The sequence below is a fragment of the Vipera ursinii genome, assembly GCF_947247035.1.
Source record: "Vipera ursinii genome assembly, chromosome: 1".
In the NCBI taxonomy this organism is placed as follows: Eukaryota; Metazoa; Chordata; class Lepidosauria; order Squamata; family Viperidae; genus Vipera; species Vipera ursinii.
This window is the reverse complement of record NC_139512.1, coordinates 164299229-164320413: the sequence shown is the minus strand read 5'-3', so window position 1 is coordinate 164320413 and position 21185 is coordinate 164299229. Positions and strand designations below refer to the sequence as shown.

At 41.6% G+C, this 21185-nt stretch overlaps 1 protein-coding gene across 3 annotated transcripts in view; it reads right to left on the bottom strand.

Annotated features, from left to right (window-relative positions):
• The window catches only part of ITPRID2 (ITPR interacting domain containing 2), a 69772-nt gene that overhangs the window by 6973 nt on the left and 41614 nt on the right, over positions 1–21185 (bottom strand). For all 3 annotated transcript variants that reach the window (XM_083375937.1, XM_083375939.1, XM_083375938.1), the window contains 7 exons: positions 14989–15080; positions 10235–11431; positions 8147–8224; positions 6951–7078; positions 4732–4882; positions 2172–2237; positions 371–769 (listed from right to left, as the gene is read on the bottom strand). In XM_083375937.1, the coding sequence (XP_083232063.1) occupies positions 371–769; positions 2172–2237; positions 4732–4882; positions 6951–7078; positions 8147–8224; positions 10235–11431; positions 14989–15080 (2111 nt within the window). The remainder of the gene's footprint in view (positions 1–370; positions 770–2171; positions 2238–4731; positions 4883–6950; positions 7079–8146; positions 8225–10234; positions 11432–14988; positions 15081–21185) is intronic.

The window sequence follows — 21185 nt, the reverse complement described above, 5'->3', positions numbered from 1 at the left end:
AAAAAAAATAAGCAATTAGCCAGTTGTAATTGACTAGCTGGTCGATATCTTTTTTTTTTCAAGATGTTCTGACCCTTTCATCAAAATCCATTTGTTCTGTTTCATTCCTTCTTGCCCCTTTTTAGCTACTAATTTTCAACTCGAACTTAGGGAAAACCTCTGACTTAAAAGGGTGGGAGAAGAGAGAGAGAGAGAGAGAGAGAGAGAGAGAGGGAGGGAGGGAGGGAGGGAGGGAGGGAGGGAGGGAGAGAGAGAGAGAGAGAGAGAGAGAGAGAGAGAGAGAGAGAGAGAGAGAGAGAGAGAGAGAGAGCGCATAAGGACACATGAGCAAGCCCACACAATCCTCCCTATAGGAAATCTCTGTCCTCACCTCTCGAATGACCTGCTGCAGTTCCTCGTTCTCCACATTCCTGGACACTTCCTCAGCTGTAGGCCCGAGAGGTAACTTTTCAAGTGTCTGCTCCGCAGTGGACTTGTATGTCCAGGGCTCCTCTGACAGATGCCCGATTCCTGCTCTTGCCGGGGGAGAGGGCATCAAGGCTACGCTTGCCCGGTAGACCTTTTGGCTGGCTGGCCTGCCCCTTTCAGATGACCGCCCACGGGCTTTTCGGCTGGCTTGACTGGAACACACCGAAGAGGAATCGGAATGGGCGCAGGGTTCAAATGTAGATTCCGAGCCTTCGGGAGGAGGAGTGTGCAGGCCAGGTTCGCCCAGTCCCAACCCCAACTCCGATTTCAGAGACGACTGCTCTCGAATGAGCTCAGAAACCTGGGAATTCAGGGAGTGGAAAGAATCAGACAATGACCGTAGCAAGAGCATCAACGTAGTTATCTTGTTGGGGGGGGGGGGGTGGTGTCATAAGCTTTATCTTAAAATTACCTGACAACAACCCTGCATCCCTAAACCTTCCACGAAGAGTAACAACGCTAATAAAAGCAATAACTGGCACGGGCCTAGGTTACTTGAGGAAGATCTTGTCTAAATTTACACTGACCTCTCCTGCCTAGACTGGCACAAAGTGTGTGCTATGGATCCCGCTAGCTAGAGAATTTTGCCTGGCGGAGTCTATGGGGAGAGCCTTTTCTGAGAGATTTCTACGAACGTCTTGTCCTCAGAGAGGAGATTGGCTTCCGGGTTCCCAGGCACCTCGGAAAATCCTGCCTTCTAAAAAAAAATTCCAGAAACCACTTTGGAATGGGAAGGAACAAGTCTTTTACTTGACTTTTGGAGGAGCTCTTTACAGCCTTTGCTGCCTGTCCACCATCTTGGCTCCTCCCCACAGGAAGTTGAATACAAACTAGTCTGGAAGGAACTAGTCATTAAGAGTCCCATGAGATGCCTAAAGCATCTTTTTATATTGACAATCCTCAACCTCTAACTCTGTGTTTCAGTTTTGATGACTTTTTATTTTTATTTTATTTTTATTTTAATTCCATTTATATCCCTCCCTTCTCCGAAGACTCAGGGTGCCTTACAAGCTTAGCAGTAGCCTTCATTCTATGTATATGCCTGCTTATTAGGGCTTTCACACACACCCCAAGTGGCATTATTACAAAGTCAGCTTAATTGCCCCCAACAATCTGGGTCCTCATTTTACCTACCTCAGAAGGATGGAAGGCTGAGGTCACGAGCGCATGAGTAACTGTGCGAACCTGCACTAATTGCAGGCAGCTGGTGTTACTTAAGGAGGCATTAGCCCGCTGCTCCACCAAGGCTCTTTTACGATTCCCTTTTTAGCTTAATCTTTATTTTATGTTATTTTACAAATATTTTTATAGTGTTTCCAAAATGCTTCTTATGGAGGACTTCCCCCCACTTTCGGGATCAGCTTGACCAAGCGTGTGTTTGTTGGGGGATGGGAAAGAGAATAAACTCAATCACCCCTATTCCTCCAAGTGAAATCCTATACTGGATACCAGCCTCTAAATCATCAGACACCCACTTTCATCAGCACTTATCTTCATTTATCTTATTTATCTGCTAAGTTAAAATGGAAATCAAATAGAACACCTTAGTTTTGTAGTTTGCTTATGCACGCCCATGACATTATGCATAGTCCTGCATCCATAATGAAAGACAGGCATGTTGCTTTTTATCCCCACCCCACCAAGTCAACTCTCTTGATTAGTAATTCTGCACACTCCTGCTTTGGTTGCACAGGGTTACTTACTGGCTCCATCACATTCAGCGGAGAAGGACATGACAGATTATCAATGCTTCTGCTTCCATACATCCCCTGGAAGGGAAGAGAAAGGAGAGGGGGATTAAGCACTGTTTACTTGCCCATGCATTTTGAGATAAGGGCGACTGAAAAAGCATTATACGGGTAACCCTAACCCCTCACAACCACGAGTGAGTTCAAAATTTCCGTTGCTGAGCAAGACAATTGTTAAGTGAACAACTTAATTTTACAACCTTCCTTGCCACGGCTGTTGAGGGAACCACCGCAACTCTTAAGTTAGTAACCTGGTTGGTAAATCTGGCTTCCCCACTGACTTTGCCTTGTCAAAAGATCACAAAAGGTGATCGCGTGAGCCTGGGACACTGCAACCATCACGAACACATGCCAGTTGCCAAGCGCCCCAATTTTGATCATGTGACCATGGGGATGCTACAAAGGTGGTGAGTGTGAAAATGGTCGTCACTTTTTCCAGTGTTGTAACTTTGAACGGCCACTAAACGCATAGTTGTAAGCTGAGGACTATCTGTAATGGGGGAAAAACCTGAAGCCTATTTTAGACCTAAAAAGGATCGCTTTTCTATAAAGGTAGTAAGAAAGGAAACTATATTATTATTATTATTATTATTATTATTATTATTATTATTATTATTATTATTATTATTATTAGAAGAAGAAGAAGAAGAAGAAGAAGAAGAAGAAGAAGAAGAAGAAGAAGAAGAAGAAGAAGAAGAAGAAGAAGAAGTTGTTGTTGGGACCTTGGAGGTCATCTAGTCCAACCCCCTGCTCAAGCAGGAAACCTTATACCATTTCAGGAAAATGGCTGTCCAATCTCTTCTTAAAAAAACCTCCAGTGTTGGAGCATTCACCACTTCTGGAGGCAGGTTTTTCCACTGGTTAATTGTTCTAACTGTCAGGAAGTTTCTCCTTAGTTCTAGGTTGCTTCTCTCCTTGATTAGCTTCCATCCGTTGCTTCTTGTCCTGCTTTCAGGTGCTTTGGAGAATAGCTTGGCTCCCTCTTCTTTGTGGCAGCCCCTGAGATATTGGAACACTGCTATCATGTCACCCCTTGTCCTTCTCTTCATTAAACTACACATACCCAATTCCAGCAACCGTTCCCTATGTTTTAGCCTCCAGTCCCCCAATCATCTTTGTTGCTCTTCTCTGTACCCTTTCTAGAGTCTCGACATCTTTTTTACATCGTGGTGACCAAAACTGGATGCAGTATTCCAGGTGTGGCCTTCCCAAGGCATTGTAAAGTGGTATTAGTACTTCACGTGATCTTGATTCTATCCCTCTGTTAATGCAGCCTAGCACTGTGTTGGATTTTTTGGCAGCTGCAGCACACTGCTGGCTCATATTTAAGTGACTGTCCACTAGGACTCCGAGATCCCTCTCACAGTTACTACTATTGAGCAAGGTACCACCTATACTATACCTGTGGATTGGGTTTTTCCTGCCTAAATGTAGAACCTTACTTTTTTCACCATTGAATTTCATAATACATCATAAGCAATTAAGTTCTCACCCACTCACCCCAACCATCTCCCCCACCCCCCACCCTCTTTCATATCTCTCTTGTATTTTGACTGTTCCTCTTCTGGGGGTGGGGGGAATCTGACTATATTAAAGGCAACATTTGATAAATGTGCACTCCACACATTTACACTATCTATAAAAGCTTAAGCTATCCATCTATGAATCATATTTTCCATAATGTAGTTTCTTCCAGTCCCCTGTTTAAAACTCTCTGTGCTCCATTTTTTTCCCATATTAAGAATCCAGAGAACTTAAGAGAACTAGACTGGTCCACAAGGCAGTTACTGAGTAACAGAATGGGAAGCAATCCTAATACAGTAATGCATAATCGATAATAAACTGAACTGCTAATGATCTTAACGAATTTAGATTATGTCTACATCGGGATTTCATTTTAACAAGAAAGCCACATATTTGCAGGAACCAGGCCAGCATTTTACCAGATTCTTCAGCCCAGACCGAGAGAAAAAATAACCTTAGGATGAGCTGGCCTGCCAGTCTTCCAAATCCCTCAAGATTTATACCTGAATCTGCACGTCTTCCTCATCTGTGTGGGCTGCCCAAACATTCCTAATATTACTTTGGATTATGCCTCCGGCCAATGTTCCCAATATTAAAAACTATTAAGCTATGAAGCACAGATCCACCTGCAGTCACCCTATCCCAAAACAAATTGCTCACTTCATCAGCTGCACAGACTGGAGGCAGAATAAGAACTTGGGGGAAGGGAGGGGAGGGGGGCAGGAGCATAAACCTTCCTTCCCACCTACCTTGCAGATTTACTTTTCTTACGCAGAAGCTACCCTGAAATTATTCTTCACTTGAATAGAAATTGCGTCTTGAACGAGATCAAATCAAGACGGGGCTTCTTCCCATCAGGCAGCGGGTAATTTGTACCTCCTTGGGTAGAAATGATCAGGCTAATTTCACCACCTTGCTTTGTGTTGAGCAACTGTACATTTTTTTTGACAGATGCAAGATGCCTAAGAGAAGGACCAAACACAATACCCACCATGAAGGTTTGCTGTTTGTAAGGGGGTGACTCATGCATGCTCCTTAGCTGCTCTTCAAGAGCAAGCAGACGTTCCTCTAACTGCATTTCTAACTCCTGAAGCTCCATTCGGACCGATTTCCTCAGAGTCTGGAGCTGGTCAGCTTCATACCTAAATCAAAAGCAAGTTCCGTGGATCAAAAAGAGTTTTCTCACTGAACGGACCATAAGAAACAGAAATACTGACAATCACCTGAAACAGGTGAGGAACCTACTAACCATGTCAATCCAGGGACATGGAAGACTATGTAGACATTCATAGGAAGAGATCAGTGAAAAGAGCAGGAGTAAACTCAAATGGCTTCATCTACCTAATTCTAACAGACTTGAGCTTTTAAATTTGTTTAAACGAGCTAAATTTTTAATGCTCAGTACTGTATTGGCCCACAGCATGTACAAAGGCATCATTTTCTACAGAACAGAGATCCAGAATTATTTTCATAATGCACTGTGCAAGGTGAAGGTAATCGTGACCATGTAATGCCTCCAAAAAATCTTAAATTAGAAGTACATCCCAGAACATCACTAGCATTTCTCCCTATCCAGGTGATTGCACCAAAAAAAAGGATAAAATGCTGATAAGAGGAAATGATGGTGTAAAATGGATGAGGCCCCATCAAGGACACAGAGATATGTCCAAGATTCTTTTTGTTTCGTGGAGTGATTTTTAGAAGGATATTTTTTTTTTGCTTATTAAGCCTTAACATTTAGGGCTTATGCTACACCTGTATAAAAGGTATGATGCCAATTCTGAGTTATTATGTCAGAGAGGGATTCAGGTTTTGTAAAACAGAATTCAGGGTAAAATGATATTTATCATGGTAGGTTAAACAACCCATAGGAAATTATATTAATGCAAGGGCTTAAGAAACTTACAAAGAAAGAACATGATTTTCAGAAAGTGTTTGAAGTGGATGTAATTTAAGTAAGAGGAATAGTACATTACAGACACAAGGAAGAGAGCTAACCATAAGTTGTGTCCATAAAGGAATGTGCTGGATTAAGCAATAGTATAGATGTAATTTGGTGCACAATCCAGGCAACATTTTCAACCCGTCAGGGGACAACTTCTGCAGAAAAAAATGGATTTGATATTTGATATTTTGAAGGGTTTCAATGCATAATGGGGCCAACTTGGTAGACTTCACAAAAGCTAAATTAAAAAGGGCTAACATAAGAAGGGATGCACAAGTAGCCATGAAACATTTTTTAATATATTGCTATGCTTTCGTCCTAGAACATTTTGTGAATAAAAAGGAATGTCTCAGATTAAATTAATAACTAGCCCCCAAAAGCAGATAGCCTTGGGATCACTCAGTTTCCCAGCTAAATGTACTTTGCAGGTATTAATGTAATGTAATGTAATGTAGTGTAATGTTATAACATAACATAACGTAATGTAACGTAACATAACATAACATAATGGTATGTATGAGAACTTGGAAGGGCAGAATCTTAAAAATTGTACAAAAGGTTAAGTCTCTCTTAAGCTGAAGTCACCTCTTGGTGACTTCCTAAACATGTCCAGGAATTTTTCTTGGTAAAAAAATGAAAGTGATTGGCCATTGCCTTTTTTTCTACAAGCCTTTTTTAATTTATTTTTTTTAAAAAATCTTTGTCTAGTTTACAGCCAGGAATTTACGTGGCTTCATTTTTCCAGTCAAGATTGATTATAAGTATGTTTAAAAAATATAGCTGCACGAATACTATACATACTATCCAACCCAGTATGGATATAAAAAGGTTTCTCACAAGATTGGGATCCTTCTTGATGGAAATATCAAAATCCAAAAGACTAGGAACTTGAACTAATGAATGAATAATCAAGAGAGAAAGAAACTTACCAAGAAAGGAGATCATAGTAAAGGACAAAAAGTTGATCCAGTCAGAATGAGCAGGAGAAAGATGGCGGGAAAAGAAAATGCAGGGTGAGAATAGTTGCTGCAATTTGACATCAGTGGTGATCGCAAAAAGTTGTTTTAGCAACAAAAGCAGAACACTGTATGAGCAGAGGGCGAGCAGTGAGACTTTTACTTTATTTAGATGGGCAGCAAGGAGATTAATTCAAGATTGCACACCTAGAAGGGAAAAGAAAGTGCTCAGAGAAAGTAATGAATGGGAGGATTTTAGTAAGTAAGAAAGTAGAAAGAATTCTTTATTGACACAAGTGCCACAGTTACCTCTCTTCTTCGGTCATGTGTTGATAAACAGCAGTCTGCTGGCGCAACATGGCCAATTCTAAATCCATCATTTGAGTTCTGAAGAGGTTTAGGTTCCTTCTCACCACTTGAAGATCTTGGAAAGTGTTCTAGAAAAAAAGACCCAAACACACAGTTGAGCTCCAGTTTGAAAGACAATATCCCGGCAACATATTCTCCTGGGACATTTAATTAAGACTGCCGGGGTGGATGGGGGGGGGGGAGGAGATGTAAGAAAAACTGAAAATCCTGCTTTGTAGGCTGACATTCTTTTCCCCAAGCACCTGCTAAAGAATTCTTCATTCCAGAAAAGAAAAGAAAAAACTCAGAAAGAGAAAGATGAAAATAACCTCAGTGCAGTATTCCTGATTCAACAATGGTAATTAGGATCAGAATATTGGTCATTAGGCAATAGAGTTGCAAAGTGGGTTGTCATGTGACCGGCTCACTTAGCCATGGAAACCTTAGCAGTCTCCACTGCCATCCTTGAGGACCTCCTCACATGACTGCAACTTGAGACTTATTGCTGGGGAAGCCAGCAGGAAATCGCAAGTCCAGAGCAGTTTGCAAGCAGGCCAGTGGTGTGGTGAGTGTAATGGAGTGTGACTGAGCAGGGGTGGGGGTAGCACCGTGCAAGCATGGCTAGGCAGGCAGACAATGTGGAATGTGGGCAAGGAGGCCCACAAGTCTTACCCGAGAGACTTGTTATCTTACCTACCGCCTTCCCATTGATTTTGCTTGTGGGAAGCTGTCAGGGAAGGTCACAAAGGGCAATCGCGTGATTACGGGACATTGCAACTAATATAAGTGTGAGCCAGTTGCCAAGTTGCCCAAATCAAGATCATGTACCCTTAGGGATGCTGGGATGGCTGGAACTTTGAGGACCTGTCGCACGTACCACTTGCTTCCGCACCACTGCAACTTCAAATGGTTGCTGAATGGGTAGTGCTAAAGCAGGGATTACCTATATGAAAAGGTACAACCAATACACATAGCAATCCATTTTTCCTTTTTGAGAAGGAAGGCAACAGCCAGCTAAAATTCATCACAAAAAGGCTTCATTGATATACACTCAAAGTACATACACACAGATAACGTGAACACCCTGGACATGGCATCTTTATATCTGCTTCCTAAGCTTGTCTATTATGGATGAAAGGAAGAAGAGTGCCATTTACTTCATAGAGAGGTAGAATGGACGATCTCTGAGTACTGTAAGAAGCTCCAGTGAAGTCATGAGTTCTCATCATAGTGTTCTAGGGAGAAGAAAAACAAACGTACACCTGTTAGATAATTTTAACCCCCAGAGGCAACCTAGCAGTCAAGCCCTGACACAGCAGACAATGTGAGAATTGAGTCATGGACTTACAGAACGAGAGCTGGGCCTTGCACCTTGTGATTTTCTAGAACCCAACTTGATGGCTGAATTCCACTGGTAATTATGTGGTGAAGTAAGAACAGATGTTTGATCCTCGGCCTCCAATCTAGGCCCGTCCCTCAGAACATTCCTTCTCTGTTTGCAGATGGGAGATTACCCTTCAGATTGGCTCTGCCTCTACTGCAGAATCTTAGACTTCTAAAGAATGTGGTGACACGTGCAAGGAAGTTCTAGCACGTGGAAATATAGACAAGCAGCAGTCCCTCACTTGAATTGATGCAATTTCACAGGTAGCTGCGGGGTTTTTCAACTAAGCAAAGGAATAGCTCTAGATCTAAAAGCCGTCTCCACCCTTTCCATTCTTCTCTAAATAGCAACAAACACCACCCATGGAGTTATTTATCTGTGAAATAGGTTACACACAGACACTCCCCTAGAGTTGTTTAAACGTGGCTAGGCCAGTTATACCCTGGGGCTTTATGAATAAAAGATTTCAAGGAAAAACATTACATTCCATAAAGAGAATGAAAAAGCAATTTCACATTTATTCAATGGATTTCACAATAAAAGGTAGCACATGCATGCTAGTCGTTTCCGACTCTAGGGGCCGGTGCTCATCTCTGTTTCAAAGCCGAAGAGCCAGCGCTTGTCCAAGGATGTCTCCGTGGTCATGTGGCCGGCATGACTAGACACCAAAGGCGCACGGAACGCTGTTATCTTCCCACCGTAGTGGTCCCTATTTTTCTACTTGCATTTTTATGTGCTTTCGAACTGCTAGGTTGGCAGAAGCTGGGACGAGTAACAGGCGCTCACTCTGCTACGCAGCACTCGGGATTCGACCCGCCAAACTGCCGACCATCTGATTAACAAGCTCAGCATCCTAACCCACTGAGCCACCGCGTCCCCTGGATTTCACAATACAACTGGTCAACTCTATTCACTTTCTGCTTGACAATCCATGGGGGGGGGAAATGCCTCTTCAGTTCCATTATATGTAAAACGAGAGATTTTATATTCAAAAGTATGTTCAAAAAGATTCAATCTCTCCAACACTTCCCTCCCAAACATAAGCCTTTGGCAACCATCCTGCAACATGACAAGAGATATTATGTGACAGATATTAACTACAAATAGAGAAAAATGTCACCATGCTTCGTGGAAGGAGGTTGCTAAAGGAAGGCTGCCATACTAAATGATAATGTATTAGTCAGAGAAGTAAAATACAATATTCAAAATGTTCTGGTTAGTTGTCATTACAAAACATGGGCCACCATCCCAGAATTACCACATCTGCCCCATTTTTTCAGCTTCACAAATGCTGTGTAGAAATTTGCATGGCATATAATGCCCCGTGCTATGTTTCATCCTCTTTAATGTACTTGCTGCATGCTTTTTCTCCAAGAGGAAAAAAAATAAAATAAAAAGTTCAGATTCATGCTTCTTAAAGAATTTGACTTTTAAAATATATTTTAACTTTAATTTGCATACGTAAGAGGCAGCGTAAACCAGTGGGAAAAGGTGCTTTGTACAGATCTGGGTGTTCAAATTTTAGTTTAGTGCATTGTTCTTGAGCCAAAAACTTTTCGTCTTAGCATCGCTATAATTGACATAGGAAAGCTCTGCTTAACATTCCTTTGATCTCAAAGATTACGCATCTAAGTAAGAAAATAATGGCGCCATGTTTCCTTTCCCCTTGGTCCTGTCAGCCCTAAGCCATTAATATGCTATTTCACCTTCTAAGCTACAGAAATTTACGTTATGTTGGGCAACTTTTCCTATCACCCCCAATGACCCACCCCATACGTTGGGGAAGATGGGACACTGCAATACAGCAGATACGGATGGTTCTAGAACAGAGAAGGGCTGGATTAGAGCAACTGTCCCTTACCTGTGAGAGGTTTTGCAAGGAGCTTCTGATTTCATGCAAGACTCGTCTCAGTTGCATTTCAACAGTGGAGGGGGAGTTTATGGAAGGAAACCGGTGGGGATGTCCAACGTGCCTCAACATATGAGGGCAGCCAAAAGGGGAGGGCAATCCCCCACAGGAAGAGCCAGGGGTGCTTGGGATGCTGTGTGTACTACATGTCCTCATGTGGCCCTGGAAGTGCAGGTCTGGAACGTCAGAGTGGAGAGAATGCAAAGAGCACGACGACTGAGACATGCACGGTGGGAGGTGCAAAGGGCAGCTTTGAATTCTGCTACGAGCAAAGTCGTCCGGCCCCTTGTTTCCAGCGGGCTGGGAAGGTTCCTTCCTCACGGGTGATGGAGCAATGTGGAGGGTAGATTTACACAAAGGAGTAGAGTTCTTGTCAAGGTCTCCCAAGGACGTTTCTTTCGGGGTATTCTCTTTCCCAGGATCATCTTCTCTGTCGTACTTGTATGTGAAAGAAGGAGGGCCGCACACCATTTTCTTGCCTGGGTTTAGCTGGAGATTGACCGAGGAGACAACTCGCACCGGGCTGAGTAGTGTGGTTGGGAGGGACTGGGAGCGTCTCAGAGGATAACCCAGTTCTGGGACCTGATGCCTGTTCTTAAAAAGAAGGTCTTTTGATTTGAGCAGGGGGCGACCTGTTCTGGGACCGGAAGACGCACTGTCCTTTTTCTGGGCTCTTTGTAAAGCAACGTTAACCCGCTCCACAGAAGAAGGCGAGGAACAGCTACTTTCTAAAGATGATAGCGATCTGAGAACATGGTGAGTCTTATAGGCAGGGAACTCGCACTCGCTGCTCTGATCCACATCACTCTCTTCGCTGCTTTCATCCAATGCTTCGGATTCTGCTTCACGGACGGAAGAAACTTCATGCCTTCTTTCCAAGCCAGCTCTCTCCAACTCTTCCTTTTTGCCACTTGAAGAGAGTCCACTGTGACGTTCCAACACGTCCTGGCCTCCGACGCCCACCTCAGATGCCACCTCTTTCCCCTGTTGCTTCCCTTCCAAGAGGAGGAAATTCTCCTCATCAAGCTCGCTGAAAGAGCACTCCGGCTCTGCAACTGGCGTCTTGAGTTCTTCGCTGTAGGATTTCACAGTGTTCTCACTGTCACAGCTATCGGCGCTGCTTCCCATGGCTTGCAGCGAGTCGTGCCCCTGAGGAGAAAACATGTGAGAGACAAGGTGGTGTGAGGGAAAGGAGGATGAATAACGTCATAATAGAAAACGGAACGCTCGCCTCTTTTTCCTCAACATGAAAAAGGTGGTTCTACCACAACCACAGCATACCTGGTTAAACAAGGCCATTCTATTTCAAGATTAATTTGTTCACTGGGATTCTTTAAAAAAAAAAAACTTTCTCCAGGTAGCTGCTTACACATTCGGCTGCCTCTGACAATTTCACAGAAACTCAGGGAAGGCAGTTCTTTAAACCTCCACGGGCCAAGCTTTCCTTGCTCAAGACAAGTTATTTCTCCATCTCAAGGATTATTATTTTTTTCAGACAGGCGCAACATGGTACATTTCCGCCTGGACAAATCACTGTTTTGCAACTGCATTCGCAGTGAGGCGATCAGTAGGCCGCGTATAAAATATATAGGTAGTATTTTTTTTAAGGTAATCCTCAACTTACAACAGTTCATTTAGTGATCATTCGGAGTTAGAACGGCCCTGGGAAAAAGTGGCTTTTCTACTTTTCACAGTTAGGACCTTTGCAGCATCCCCATGATAATGTGATCAAAATTCAGATGTTTGGGAACTGACTCATATTTATGACGGCTGCAGTGTCCCAGGATCCTGTGGTCAGCTTTTGCGACCTTCTCACAAAATCAATGGGGAAGCCAGATTCACAACCATGTTAACTGACTTAACAACTGTGGGGCTTCACTTAACAACAGAGGCAAGAAAGGTCGTAAAATGGAGCAAAACTCACGTAACAAATATCTCACTTAAGAACAGAAATTTTGGGCAGAATTTTAGGGTCGTAAGTCGAGGACTACCTGTATATTGCTTTTATTTCTCTTGGTTAAATTTCACTAATAACATTTTTTTTAAAAACAAAACAAAAACAACTTAAAAAGTGTTCCCAATTTTAACTGTAAAAGATATTGGTGGCTATAAGCTATGAAAATCTGGAAATCATTGTCATAACTTTGATAACTGTTATGGAGACTTGTAAAAAAAAACGAAAAGAAAAAAAAAGATCTACTTTTAACCTGAGAAGTCTTGACATTATCTAAAGGGTGGTTGGGAAATTCTAGAGAAGCTCTTAACTTAAGGCACTTAACTTTCCCCAACCCTGCTTTATCTCCAATTTCCAAAACTCATTATTTATTTAACCGGCTTTTGACCTTTTAAAGTCCCAAGTAGACTGCAACTAAGGGACGGCCCTCTTGCCCTTCTGCTAACTGAGGTTCCCCTCTTTTCTGAGCCTTCTTCTGTCTGTCTGCCTTTACCAATAAAGTCTGGCAGGCAGGAGTTATTTGTCTTTGAATACAGAGGACCTCCACCCTTCCCCTTTGTGTCCTCAGCACTGCACGGGAGTTATACAACCTCCCATTCCAAAGAAGAACTGGGTACATGGAGTCCCCGAAGCTCTGCAGTCTGGGTTTTCGCCCACACGGCTTTGTTTGTTGTCCTCCTGGCTTCTTTATTAGGCATCAGGCAGAGCCATTATTTATGCCATGGACTCCAGGGAAGCAGGAAACCAAGCGCACACTTAAGACAAAGAAGTAACAGTCAGGAAGTAGGACACACAGACCCTGCAGCCCTAAATACATCTATGGAATGGGAGGGAGTAAAAGAGAAACATTAGTCCAAAGAGATAGCGGTGTTTCGTTCTTTCTCTCTCCCCCCCCCCCTTTCTTTCAACCTTGCATGACTGGGGTGGAATGGGAAGTTCTCTCTGAATATAGATAGTCAAGGGAACAAGCCAAAAGCAAGAGAAGTAAACCCACAATTTAAAAAACACGTATACTTCCTATTTTTTTGTTACTGTGTTTCTGATTTTTTTTTTAAATTCCATTTATATCCCGCCCTTCTCCGAAGACTCAGGGCAGCTTACAAGCTTAGCAGTAGCCTTCATTCTATGTATATGCCTGCTTATTAGGGCTTTCACACAAACACCCAAGCGGCATTATTACAAAGTCAGCTTATTGCCCCCAACAATCTGGGTCCTCATTTTACCTACCTCGGAAGGATGGAAGGCTGAGTCAACCTTGAGCCTGGTGGGATGCGAACCTGCACTAATTGCAGGCAGCTGGTGTTACTTAAGGAGGCATTAGCCCACTGCTCCACCAAGGCTACTTGGCTACTTTGACAGCGATGTCAAAGTAGTGAATTTAGTAGATCTGATGTCTGAGTAAACTCATTCATAATTACACCACACAATTCCTTTTTTTTTTAAAAAAAGTATTTAGGTCCTTTTTATAAATCTGTTGTTCGGTCTTACAGCCTCTTTAGAAATCTGTCTTTACCCTGGGGCAAAGTAGGGACTCTTTTAAGAAAAATCCTTTCCACACTACTCCAACGAATTCTTTCTCTAAAGCAGAAAAACACTGGCATAGGAAAAAAAGTGCAACTTAATGATAATTTTCACCCTTCCTTTCGATTTATCCTGACGCTGGCTTGATCCCCTTTTGTTTATCCTGAGCCATGGGGGCCTGCTTTGTGACAGAAATGTTTGGGCTCAAAGGATGGCTTTTGCATAGGATTAGAAGCAGGTCCGTACACTCTGTTGGCGTCACTGCTCTAAAGCAGGTGTGTCCAACCTGCAGCCCACATCTGGCCCTGGGCAGTTAGTAATGCAGCCCCACAAGATAATAAAAAATATTAAAACTAAAGGAAGCTTGTTATTTCTATCCGTTTATATATTTTATATGCGGCCCAGGCAAGACAAAATGTTGGGCAAACCGTGCTCTAAAGTGATATATTGGCTTGCTTCAGTTTGACTTGGTATAAAATGGGTTTCCGCTGGAGCATCTCCAAACTTAATGGGTCATAAAGTGAGTCATCTACCAAGGATTGCAGGTCATAATGCTTCTGTTCTGTATTTCACCAAGCAAAATACAAGAGTATGGAAAATGGGTAGAAAGCAGGGTGTTGTCGATTCCGATTTATGTGGCAGGTATTCAGCAGAAACACAGCCCTCTTGGTAGCAGCCTCAGTGTCACTCAGCGCTCTTTCCCAAAGAAGTTTACAAAGCCATGGCATAAGGTTCGAGAAAAGAAGCTGGCATTTCCAGAAGTATGTGGCTGATTAAGTTAAACTTTTTTAAAGACTCTTCCCTTTTCAGTGCTATAGGCCAGAGGTGCCCCAACCTTGGCCACTTTATGACTTGTGGACATGCCGGCTGAGGAATTCTGGGAGTTGAAGTCCACAAGTCATAAAGTGGCCAAGGCTGGGGACCCCTGCTGTACAGTTGCGAGTACTGCATTTTTATACTGCTGCTGGTATTGTACCTGGAGACTTGAGGATTACATCTTGCAATCACAGTGGGAAAGAACTAAGAAATAGCAGCTCTTGTAGCTAGAAGATTGCGTTGCAGTTCAATCCAACCATCCAGGTACAAAAGAGACGTCCTGCTACTGAGTTAGATTCCTAGAAAACAAGACCTTTCCCCCGTTTCCTCTAGGAATGCCAGAGGGTCCCCTTGCTCGCGCTGCAGACGGCTTAGAATGGGAAAAGTAGAAATGAAGCAATCCCAAGAAATGTACCTGCAGTTGATTGAGCAAAAAGCAGTCGGTGGAAGAATCTTCTGCAAAGCCGCTGCTGTCAGAATGCTGACTTGCTGATCGTAAGAGCTGATCTATTAATGGGGGTGAGGGGAACGGGAAGACAGAGAAATGTTAAATGCTCAGCAAATCCTCCAACTTGTAAACAATTCTCCATTTAGCTGGCAAGAAGACACATGCATGCATTTATTCATTCAGCTGAGAGCCCTGACCTACCAACCCAAAAGCCGGCTCTCGTTCTCGGCTTCCAGACAAAGTCTAATTGTTTCTCTGGCTCTGTTCAGCCCTTAATTGGGCCTTTAGATGGTTAATTTCTTTCTTTACATTATATGATGACACTTTATTCTGAGGAGCTGGGGCCACCCTTCATTTTATTCTCAAGACAAACTTCTGGAGTGAACAGTACTGAGTGTTATGTAACCTAAAAGGAGCTAATGAAATTCTCTGGTTACGACTGGACTTTGAACCTAGTGTTCTAAATTCACCATTGACATATTAAGGAAACGTCATTCCCCGCCCCCCGCCCCAAGAAGTTAGACTTGCTCCAATCCTGATTTTTTTTTGCAAGTTACTAAAAACTTGGCTTTGCCATGAAGTCTAGGATCCCGATAGCACGGGTGAGCCTTTTTCATGACTAAATGGGTATTTATAAGCATTCTTATCTGCTTTTATTTCATTTTTTGTCGGGTGCAAGAAATCAGGAAGCAACGGGGTTCAAACGACTTATAGGTTTATTGTATGCTAAAGCTCTCCAAAAGAATCTGAACTGCTAATGATCAAAGCAAATTGGCGGAAGGGACTTGAGACTGATGACACATTTGATCCCTCCCTTGGGCTCAATCTGATCATCACCTGCATGTTTATTATTTTTAATTCTGGTTGGAGATTTTTTTTTATTGTTTTTTATTCTATTTTAATTGAGAATTACCTAGTCATGTACAGTATATGAGATGGGATGCTTATAAATGTACTAAATAATTAAATATCAACTGCACAGGCTACATTTTTAATTGTTTTTAATTTTTGCTTCAGTGGTATACTGTATGCTGTCTCCAGAATATGGATATAAATATAGATATTGCATCTGAATGAATGAATGAATGAATAAGATACTGTATCTCAATGTTTTAAGTATTTTTGAACTTTTGAGTATTTTTTTTACTTAAAAAAAGTAGAAGTCTATTTTGATTTTTTGTTTAAAGAGACATTCAAGTCATGTACTTTTCTGAGGATAAATAAAAGTGACACACCACCTCTTGTACAGAGCCGCAACCAAAGAAGAGACTTATTGTTCAGCTAGCATTGAAGCAGGCTAAGCTTACAACTGGACAGAACCTATGGTACTATATCTCCTTCAAGCCAATCCAAGCATGGCTTAGCATGCTATATGCTGCAGCTTCACCCACAGCTTTTCCAGCTGATGCGTTTGGGAAAATAGCCCATGTTCTGTGTGAGGCAGACTTTAAAACATTCCAACAGGTCCAGCATATACAAAAAAAAAGCCAGAGAGTGGTGATTTTCAATAACGGGACTTGTATAGACACATTTAAAATGTACAGCTAGAGTAAATACTTTTGATGATCCGAAAACAATCCTCTTTTCGCGCTCCTGGACTATATTGCTTGCAAAAACTATAGAGTTTATAAGGAGTGAATTAATAAGCAGACTGTAGACATTTCTAAACTATCAGCAACTTCAAGTGTTTTACATCCTTAAGATCAAACACAGCTTTTTTTAAAAAAATCAGAACAAATAAAGGGGAATTCCAAGTGCTCTATAATCTTCTAGACTAGATCAGGGCAAATTAAAGTCAATTTGTATGTATTGAAAACACATCCTCAGACATTATTAATATGTTGCTTCTAAGTGTAAATAATCAGATTATTTACACAAACACATACCTGAGAGATGAACAGCAGTTAGTTTTGGGGGAAGACTTCCAAATTTTTCCTCCCTCCTATTAGAAGAATGTTGGCCTTATTTTGTGTGGTTTTAAAATATAACACAGATGGCACTCTTGTAATCAAAATAAATAAAACACGGCAAGGCCCTTTATTGTTTTTTATCCTCAGCTTGCATATCTCTCTCTTCCCCCTCCCCCTCTCTCACCAATGAATTTTCATATTGCAAAAATAACATGCTTGGAATTCCATTTTAAACAAGAAGGGTGCTCAGGAGAATGTCCAAACACAGACTACTGCATTGTCACAGCAGTAATGCTCCAGAAACAATGGTCATGGATCATTTACATTGAAGAGCTGCTGAAACTGCAGCCATTCTTCACATAATACAAGCGTTTAAAGGGTCCTAAGTGGCCGTTTAAGGTTTGAAGAGCTCAGGATACAATTGGTTGAATCTAGCTTTTCTTCCTGCCTTTGGCAGCATCCCACAAATGGAATTTACTACTGGCAGCAAAAAGGGAGAGTTGAAGAGGCCGATTTTACCCAGAATAGCAGATGTTTAGGGTTTAGGAGGTGGGCTGGGGAGAATTTCATGAAAGTTGCCTCCCCTTTTCTACCAGTGGACAGACTCTGCTGAATAAGCAGCATTCCACAAATGAAGCATGTTTGTGTTTATACTTGCATCTGTCTAGGCATGCATGCCCCCCACAGAGAAATATATATATATATATATATATATATATATATATATATATATATATATATATATATATGTGTGTGTGTGTGTGTGTGTGTGTGTGTGTGTGTGTGTGTGTGTGTGTGTGTATGTATGTATGTATGTGTATATGTATATGTATATGTATATATATATGTATATGTATGTATATATATATATGTGTGTGTATATATGTATATATGTATATAAGGTAAAGGTAAAGGTTCCCCCGCACATGCGTGCTAGTCGTTTCTGACTCTAGGGGCCGGTGCTCATCTCCGTTTCAAAGCCAAAGAGCCAGCGTTTGTCCGAGGACGTCTCCGTGGTCATGTGGCCGGCATGACTAGACGCCAAAGGCGCACGGAACGCTGTTACCTTCCCACCGTAGTGGTCCCTATTTTTCTACTTGCATTTTTACGTGCTTTCGAACTGCTAGGTTGGCAGAAGCTGGGACGAGTAACAGGCGCTCACTCTGTTACGCGGCACTCGGGATTCGACCCACCAAACTGCTGACCTTCTGATCGACAAACTCAGCGTCCTAACCCACTGAGCCACCACGTCCCTATATATGTGTATATATATATATGTGTATATGTGTGTGTGTGTGTGTATATATATATATATATATATATATATATATATATATATATATATATATATATAAAAAAATGTGCTACGTATATAAATAGAACGTGCTATGCAAATGTGCTTTTCAATAATAGCAGTAATGAAGCAAATGTTAAGTGGAAGGAATCAATAACCAATCTCATTCCACTCTGTGCTAAAGCATGCCCTTGCAATTCTAATGAATATGTTATGATCTGAAGATTTCCACCCAGAAAACATCCTACAAAGTTCTTTGAAATGTCCCACCATGCTCACTGCATCCTGATCAATAATAAAGCTTTGTCCGACTGCAATCTTCCTCAGCTGTAAGAACAGCTCTGCCAGATCAGACCAACACACATCATCTTTTTCTTTCTTTCTGAGATCTGCGCCTTAGAAGTATAATGTGGACTTACCCTTCTCCAGCCACTGCTCCTCTGCAACTGGTATTTGGAGATAGGCTGTCCTGTATCCCTAGGTAACACTGAATGTTCAAGACTAGCCCTTAATTAGAACTTCCATGAATTTATCCCCTCCCCTTTTAAAACCATCCAAATTAATGCCCATTGCCACATCCCGTGATAATGAATTCCACAGTTTAATTATGAGCTGTGAGACCTTCTGTTTTAGATTTCCTTCCAGGCAGTTATCTTGAATAGCCCCTGGTTTTACTCTTTTGAGAGAGGGAGAAACTCTCATCTCCTTCTCCACACCGTGCGTGATGTTATATATCTGAATAATTATAATAATAAATAGTAAAAATAAATTCCAGATTTTAAATGAAACTGTCTCAAACATTTTAACCATGATTCAGCCCCTTGATCATTTTGGCTTCCATCCTTCTGTACCATTTCCAACTGTCATGTCATGTCAACCAATATGCTGTGCAGTATTTTTGTTTATGTAATTTATAAGAAATAACAAAAGCTGAAGACCAGAATGTGGGCAAAATCACTGCATGTATATCTACTATTCAGTAGGATCAACAGTAGAATAGGGAAGGTGTTAGACTAGAAATAGTGAAGTTCTGTTAATAAACGAAGGGCTGTGGAGTAGGGTTGGATAAAACACGTGAGGCTGCTGCAAAAATAAAACATGGGAAAGAAGAAGTCTACAAGCTCAGACCTAAGCTTTTTGGAAGGAAATGACAAGAAAATAATGATCACGGCCATAACTTCTAATTTAGCTCAAACAAAAAGCTAGTAGTCCAGGGTTCTTCGAAATTAAAGGATTTTAGGAAGCCAAACCTTTAAGAGTTGCCACTAGCCAGAATTATGTCCCCGATAATCAAACAAATCCACTCACTATAAAGCAGATCCACCCAGGAATGTTTCTATTCTAAACTGTTAAGATATTTGAATGTTATTTTTTTCCCTTGCACAGTCAGATATTTATTTTTAAATGTGTATTTGAATTTTGGCAAATGCCAGTAAGGCAAACCTCATGGCCTGCATAAGATGTACCCATTAGGACAGGGGTGTCAAACTGCCAGCCCGCGGGCCGGACACATCATCAGGAAAGCACGCCCACCCCATTGCTGGTAATGAAGAAAAAGCTCTGATACATCACGCGACATCACGTGACGTCGCGGGTTTGACATGTCTGCATCAGGCCATCCATGAATAAAAAAAAAAACCCAATGGTTTCCTGAATCAACATCTCTTTAACAATATTGAATATTGTGCATACTGAACATTTCAGCAACACTTCTTATTATGGTACATAGCAAATGAGACTTTTTGTTCCAATCCTGTCTCTCACCAAAGGAAACCCTGTGAGAAAAACATACCTCTACTTGGGTTATGTAATAACAAATACCAATGCTGAACACACAAACGGCAAATTTGTTTCCCATTAATTAAAATTCATTATCTAAAAGGAACATCACATTAACTGTGCTGGAGAACTGAGCTTTTTTTCTCCCTGAACAATGTGTTACTAAGTTAAGCTGATTATGATGAACGCTTACATAAGAAAGAAACACTATTCATAAAATACACAATGCAAATTAAAAAGCCTGCTGTCAATACAAAGAAATGGAATTGCAAATTCTACGAATTTAACATAAAATGCTAACATATTTTATCTTTATGCCTAGGCTTTTTTTTAAACAAGGAAGCAAGCCAACGGGATAACGCCTATTTTACTGCAACCCCGTTAAATAAGTTGCCGATAGCAGCTGCAGTCTGATCTTTGAACAAAGCTATGAAAAATATATTATTAGTTTAACAAAGAAAATGAAAACAAAGTAGTAGCTTTGGAGGCAAGTCATAAGCAAACAAGATAAAAATAATACATCTGTTGTAAACAGACTTACGAAATAAGCAGTGGAAACAGATTGACAGATAACTAATGAGATACCATCCAAACAAACGCCAAGGATTTTCACGCAGGATTTAAACCAAGCCTAAAGAGCTCAAACTCACAGATTTAGTCTGGTAGTAACTGCTTTTTAAATACACTTATAACTAAACTAAGAGTAGATGGTTATATATGTGCGTGCGTAAGCTCCTGAGCCAGGATGTAAACATACATACTGCATTCTCAACTTGCTAACAACAGCCACATTCTGAAGGAAAATTAGAGCTGTTTCATTCTATGTTCAAAGTAAAGTGTGATCTTTGTTGATTAATTTTCCTGATCAAGGAGTGGACAGCTATTCTCTTTGCTAGGTAAAGGTAAAGGTAAAGGTTCCCCCGCACATGTGTGCTAGTTGTTTCCGACTCTAGGGGCCGGTGCTCATCTCCGTTTCAAAGCCGAAGAACCAGCGCTTGTCCGAGGACGTCTCCGTGGTCATGTGGCCGGCATGACTAGACGCCAAAGGTGCACGGAACGCTGTTACCTTCCCACCGTAGTGGTCCCTATTTTTCTACTTGCATTTTTACATGCTTTCGAACTGCTAGATTGGCAGAAGCTGGGACGAGTAACAGGCGCTTACTCTGTTACGCGGCACTCGG